The sequence below is a fragment of the Dromaius novaehollandiae genome, chromosome 12 (assembly GCF_036370855.1).
Source record: "Dromaius novaehollandiae isolate bDroNov1 chromosome 12, bDroNov1.hap1, whole genome shotgun sequence".
Classification (NCBI taxonomy): domain Eukaryota; kingdom Metazoa; phylum Chordata; class Aves; order Casuariiformes; family Dromaiidae; genus Dromaius; species Dromaius novaehollandiae.
This window is the reverse complement of record NC_088109.1, coordinates 26,030,706-26,037,351: the sequence shown is the minus strand read 5'-3', so window position 1 is coordinate 26,037,351 and position 6,646 is coordinate 26,030,706. Positions and strand designations below refer to the sequence as shown.

At 52.0% G+C, this 6,646-nt stretch overlaps 1 protein-coding gene across 2 annotated transcripts in view; it reads right to left on the bottom strand.

Annotated features, from left to right (window-relative positions):
* Window positions 1–836: 836 nt before the first annotated feature.
* The window catches only part of LMCD1 (LIM and cysteine rich domains 1), a 38,277-nt gene continuing 32,467 nt past the window's right edge, over window positions 837–6,646 (bottom strand). For both annotated transcript variants that reach the window (XM_026099665.2, XM_064519240.1), the window contains 2 exons: window positions 5,492–5,707; window positions 837–4,940 (listed from right to left, as the gene is read on the bottom strand). In XM_026099665.2, coding sequence (XP_025955450.1) covers window positions 4,782–4,940; window positions 5,492–5,707 — 375 coding nt within the window. In that variant the 3' untranslated portion in view covers window positions 837–4,781. The remainder of the gene's footprint in view (window positions 4,941–5,491; window positions 5,708–6,646) is intronic.

Sequence of the window (6,646 nt, the reverse complement as noted above, 5' to 3'; positions counted from 1 at the left end):
GACCCGGAGGAACCAGGTCCTTTTGCTCTGCCCCCCTGGCCACCCCGGGAGGTTCAGCTGCTGCAGAGTCGCCGCCGGGACACGGCCGCCGGCCACGGGAATAAGCAGCGCTGGACTGGCCCTTAGACGAGTTTTCCCTCTGCTTTTATGAGCGCTACATTTAAGGATAAAATGGGGCGGGCGGTTCATCCGGGCAGCGTGGTCCCCACCGGCGGGACGAGGCCCCGCTCGATGCCTGGCAGCGTCCAGCCCCGGGGGCAAAGCCGGGACGCGCGCGGTCCCTCGGGCCGGGCCGGGCTGCCGTCACCCTGACGGCACCGTTCCTGCTCCTCTGCACTGCCTTGCAGTTCCTCCCCCCGTCGCCTTTAGGGACCTGCGCTGGAGGCGGGGAAGGAAGCAACGTGGAGGGCCCGGCGCCGCGAGCGCTGCAGTCTGACACTGCCCCGGGGCCCCAAGGCATCCTGCACCCACCCAAGATGCCACATTCCCTAAGCAGCAGCTTTTATTTGAAACAACGGGCTGGAAAGGGCTGCGGTACAAGATAGCTACTCCTGTCATACAGAGCAACCTTGCGAGACGCCTCCGTTTTTATTAATTTACAGAAAATAGCTTCTGGGCGCTGCTGCTGGCCCTCCGTGAGAGAGGCCGGCACACCGGCGTGGATTAACTTCCCTGAAAACCACCGGGCACGACACGCTGAGGAGGCAGCTGCAGCAGTGCCCTTCGCTCCAGGTGATAAAGCACAGCAAAACAAAAGGCAATGTCTTCACTCGGGGTGAACATCTCCTCACGCACACTGAATTTCAGTTTTAATAAAGACACCAAAGACTCGCATATGGTTTGAGCTGTTAAATCCATTAATTTAATGCACAGTATTTTGCAAAGCTGTTCAATTACAGTGAGGTTTTTTGGTTTTTTTGGTTTTTTTTTTTTTAAGCAGAAAGTATGTTACAGGCTACAGAAATACCCGAAAGCTGCAGTGGATGCCAGCAGTCCAGAAGACCCAAAGCGAGCACGTGCATGCTGAAACAGGGACGTTGGAGGAGAATTACAATTTATATTTCACAAAATCAGAATCCAAACCAGAACATGCTGCAGTGGTATTTTATCTGAAAATAGCTGAATAACGCCATTAGCAATGGAGCACTGCATTTACGGGGACGGACTGAAGAAAGGAGCTGCTGCTGACTGTAGTGGGAGGCCGGCAGACAGAGCTGACAACCCCGTAAGAGGAACCCGTGACAGAGGCACTACCGCTGAAGATGATCCTTATCTGCAAAGTGGACTTTCTGCCAGAACACAGTGCAGAGCAGCTTGGTTACCGTTGTCCGGAGAGGATGAGAAAGCAAGACCAGATTTAACGAGCTTGAGAGCACTACATTAGAGTAGGAGAGCGAGTTCTTTAAGAAAAAGTGCATCTGCAGCATTATGTAGAATACCCAGAAAAATGTGTTGATTGCTGATACTCAGAATTTTAGACAAGTATTTTTAGTTGCAAAAAGTTTTAGGACTGTAATAGTCGTGTTCTCATTCCTGTAGTTTAAACATTGGGCTTAATTCTGCTCTCATCTGTACAAATAAAAACATCTTAATTGTAATTAATTCAGCTATACTAAATTTACAGCTATGGAACAGAAAAAAAAGGCTGATAAAATATTTCAGGATGGAAATCAAAGACCTGATCCTGCAATCCTTACTTGCAGAAATGGCTTCAGTCAGACTATTTAGGTAAAGATGACGTGCATGTCGAGAGGAGGCAGAAGAGCTACAGAGAACACGAATACTGAAACCAAAAGCTTTCATTAAGGGTTTATACAACCTGCTCTGGTTTCGCTACCAGCTCGAAGTCATTAACGGTTATTTGGGAGACACGGGGAGAAACCCGCAGATGGACGAGGTCCTTCTCCTTCCTCTGCCGGACGGGACCCACGCGAACATCGCCCTAGCCCAGGAACGCACCCATGCCCCAACCACCCCTGCAGCCTCGCCGACTACCCACCTCGCCGGGAACTTTGCTGCAAAAAGTGATTTTTCTTTTTTTTCCTTTTTTTTTCTTTTTTTTTTCTTTTCTTTTCTTTTTTTTTTTTTCTTTTTTTTTTTTAAGTATTTGACACACGCTACCCTGTGAGCACTGAGCCGGGCTCCTGGGCCCCCGGAGGCTCCTTTCTGGCACAGGGAGCTGCCCGGCCCAGGCACCGCTGGGGCCACGCGGAGCTCCGGCTGCCTCCGGCACGGGGACTCCCAGCATCCCGGTTCAGACACGGCATTTCAGAAACATCCCCTTTTGGTCATGGCCCTGGCTCACCCCTCCTCTGCATTCATTCTAACACAGATATACCGCAAGGACTACACAGCCGCCCAAGGCAAGGCAAAACAAAAGAGAAAAACAGCCAGGGAAAAGACTGCAGCAATCTGAGGTTTGTGATGGTGGCAGTTATTTACTTAATGGTTTTTCGCTGTTAAGAACTCAGTGTTCTATTGATTGTTGCATCTGATTTACACGTCTCTGGAACAGCGTCTTCTCTCTGTACACCTAGCTGGTGGGCGATCGCTCCGCAAGAGGCGACCAGCTGCGTGCACAAACGGACAATGACTTTCCAGCAAGGAATGCTGTTTGGATGTGAGTGTCTTTGCCGAAGCAGCGTTTCCTAAGTGATTCGGGCTATTTCCATCACTGCTTACTTTGAGCATATGCACGTTTGGCTGCCTTAACATAGCAGGGTTTAGAACTACACTGTGTCTTCAAGAAAAGTTACAAAGGTTTTGGGAAGTTTCCATTTTAACAAAATAAAAAGAGGCAATAAAGTTAAGCACTGGGTTTAATTCTTCATCCCCCCTTTGCTAACAACCAAAGTGCCTGTATCTAAAGCTAGTCAAAGGCAGCTTAATTATTGCTAGCAAGACGTGGAGGCTACGCGTCTTCTGCCGACTTCCCGCGTCCCGCTGAGCTCCCGGAAGCGACACCCCCGACGCTGGACGCGGCTGCTGTAGAACCAGGGATGGGTCAGACGGACGCACGGGCCACGGGCAGCCCTGCGACACACGCCCGTCCTTCCCGCCACGTGCGGCTCTGGTCCCGGAGGGGGGTTTCATCTACTCATTTTGGATCTCCCAGCGTGTCCAGGAATATCAGCTATTCCAAGGGATGGCGGGGGAAGGTTGGAGGCATCCACCAGAGCAGCCCACGCTCACCCCCGGCACTGTCTGGACACGTCTTTTGCACCAAGGCTCTCTCTCACCTACTCCAAAACCGTGATGGGCTCGGACGGACGCCTCTCTAGGGGCAGGTATCGTCACCGCCGGGTGCGAGGCGTCGACAAGCTGCTCGGGCCGGGCCACGCGAGCAGAAGGACACAGGTGGGAGCCTGCTTCGTGCACCCCGCTGCCCAACTTGCATGCTCTCGTTTGCGAGTTATTTAACAGTAATTAAGCAAGCCTCCACAGCAGGGAGTATGCTCTGGAAGTGGGCAGCCAGCATCTTCTGTAGTGGAAAGAAAGCTTAGCAGTTGTGAGCTCCTTACACCTCTACAAAGAATATTCCAGTTTTCTGGCAAATAACGTAGACATTTAATATAAGAAAAAAGACCAAGCACACAGACATCTACTAGTCGGGACTCCTAGGTAGTTTGTGACTAACGGAAGCATTGCACGACACAGGGAACAACACACGAACGGATCAGTGCTGGGTTCTAGGACGCTGCCATCCCTATCCCGTCTGGAAGGCGGCAGTGGTCTTCCCGAGCAAGCGGAGCTGAGCCGGAGACCGCCACCGGCAGAACAGCGGCTCTGCAGGCTCTGAAGTGGAGATACATCTTTCTTGGACAGCATCAATATGTTACAGGAAAAAAAAACTGGCATTGCGGTATGTCAGACCCAAAAAAACCTAAGACAGCTCAGGCTAAAAAGTTTTCTATAAAATTCCTGGTCAAAACAAGCTGAAATAAAGGTCCATACTTTTACTGCTTAACTACAGTATTGCTGTGGGAACACAATGCCTCTCTTAAAACACACTCACTTGAAACGACAAGGTAGCAGGAGGCAAGCAAGATAAAACCGGGCAACAAGGTGCTGGGGGGAATTGCCAGGAATGTCTGCATTCCAGTTTCACGTCTAAAACTCAAATTAGCTGAATTAGTCAGCTGTCCATAACTACTCTGCCATTTGGGTAGATCTACAAGGTTTTTATCTTGCTAAGGTTAAATCAATCATTCTGTATGCCAGTCTTAACTTATCTTTACGTTATTGTAAACTTATGAGGAGAAAGCTACATAATGCTGGTATTTCATATCATTTGCTTTCAGAAAGTAATCACTTTAGTTAATCAAATTTTTTAAAACCACTGATTTAGTACAATTGTCAGCATTGTATTAATGTAAACTTCCAGTACAGATTTAAAGAAACACCTTGTTATTGGCCATCGCCATAGGTTTAGTACATCAAAAATTAATTTTGAGATGTGTTATTTCTAAGAGGATATTGCAAGGCCTTAAACATGAGAAGCTGAGAGGTTTGTTCATTTTTTTTAAACAACAAAAAAACTGTGCTTAAACCCCATCCTAGTAAGATGCACCAGGCACACCTCACGCCTCAGACACGAACAGGACGCAGGGGGTAGTTAGCTGCTTGCGAGTGAATAGCCGGGCTCTGATCCGAGCCCAAAGAGCAAATTTTTTTTTCTTTTTCTTTTTTTTTTTTTAAACCTTGCACTTCTCACGCGCTTGTCAAACTGCACCAACTGCCTTGGACCTGGGGGCCAGCTGCGCCTTCCACGCTGCCCGGGTTTAGAGACGCCTGCTCCGGCTGCAGGTGAGGCAGAGGAGGCTGGCGCTGTCGAGGCTGAAGGGCTTGCCGGCCAGCAGCGTCTCGCAGCCCAGGCAGGCGAAGTGCTTCTTGTGCCAGGCCATGCCCTCGGCCTGCTGGTAGTCCTCCGAGAAGATCATCTAGGGAGCAAGCAGACGCGGGTCATTCCCCTCGCTCCTGCCCGGGCAGCCCGGCCGGGCGCTGCGGCCCTCGGCCACGCGGATGAGCAGAGCAGCGCCCTGCCGAGCCGCAGCCCGCCGGGAACGCCGGCACCTGGCCAGGCGCATCATTAAACCCGTTAACGGGCCGCTGAGGGCAGTCTTGGGAGAACGTGTAAATGAAGAGCACGGGGCTACTCGGGAGCGACTAAGGGCTGCAGTTGGACCGTGAAAGTGCCAAGCTTTAAACGTGACCAGAGTTAGACCCCTGCTCTGAGATACGGCCAGCAGAGACGAGGTCTGTGCATTATGCATTTATACGTTGTACTTTCCCATCCTACCTTCCCCAGCCCGGGGGGAAAAGCCCCCAGCTCCCCAGCCAAGCCGTGTCCCCTAGCGACCCGCCCCGGGAGGACCCAGCTAGCAGGGGGCCTCCTGGGCAGGCACGGCATCCAAGAGGCATCTAAGCCGCACGTTAGGCCCCGGATTAACCCGCGGAGCGGAGCCCAGGAGCACGCCGGGGCCGGCCCTACCTCGTCGCAGCCGGCGCAGCGCGGCCGCAGGCTCTCGCAGTAGTGGCGGCCGCACCAGACCGCTCCGTTCCTCCAGAAGTAGATGAGGTCGACGAGGGGCTCGGAGCACTTGCAGCAGACGAAGCAGGCCGGGTGCCACTGCCGGGAGTAGCCGGCTCTGTCCGCGTAGACGACGGGGCAATCCGCCGGCACCGCCTGCTTGCAGATCTCGCAGCGCTGCAACGAGAACGCTTTACTGGCGTCTTCGTCGCCCCGACGCGAGCGGGGACTAGCCCGCACGCGGCACAGTCGAAAGCAGCGGTGCTCCCTGCACGTGCCCGATTTTCACTCTTCAGGCATCTCAATGCACAGCTCCTTTGCAATGCATCACTCTTAATGATGCAGTTGCTAAGAACAGCGGTTAGCAAAGCTCAGTAACACGTGTAATCTCGCTAAATATTCCGAAGGGACCTACCCTGTTCCTGCCCGACATGCATTGCACCAAGGAGGAGAGCAGAAATAGTGTTTAATGCCAGGACTGTTAAACCACATAGCTTAGGCTGTTTTTACTTTAGCTCTTGCTCTGCAAAGATAAGTTTAAGAATGCAAAAGGCAAATTTTACAGCTTGAAACGCTCTGAAAGCTTTATAGCTTCTCAAGCTATACCAGCTTGAAAGGCACAGTGAATAAAGGAGGGTCTGCAAGGGGGCTAGCGAGCAGCTCGGCAAGGTGCAGGGCAATGTCTGCAGCTTGAGAAAAAGCTGGGAAAAGTGTCCCCACTGTGCAGTCGAACTCAGGACACACTGGCAGCACCACAGTGCTCACGGTTAACACAAGCAGTGCCTCCAGACCGAGCGCCTAGGTCCTGCGTGAACGCCTGGAGCGGTGCTAAGCACGGACAGAGCGGCAGATTAAGATTTAAAAGTCATCATAAGTAAGTTTAAGTTTGCCAGCCCTCACTTGGAAAACTGTTTCCCATCTTCCAGCCAGATCCTCAGCAGGTAAGAAGGACGCTGCCCACCATCAGCTGTGTCTGGCCTTGGGGGAAAATGCCCTGAAAACTAAACCCAGCCTTCCCTAAACTCCGAAGGTTCTCCGAGAAGGCTGCAAGGCGCCCTTGTGCAGAAAGGGGACGACAGCTACGCCCTCGTGCAGAAAAAAGCAGCGTGTCAGAGA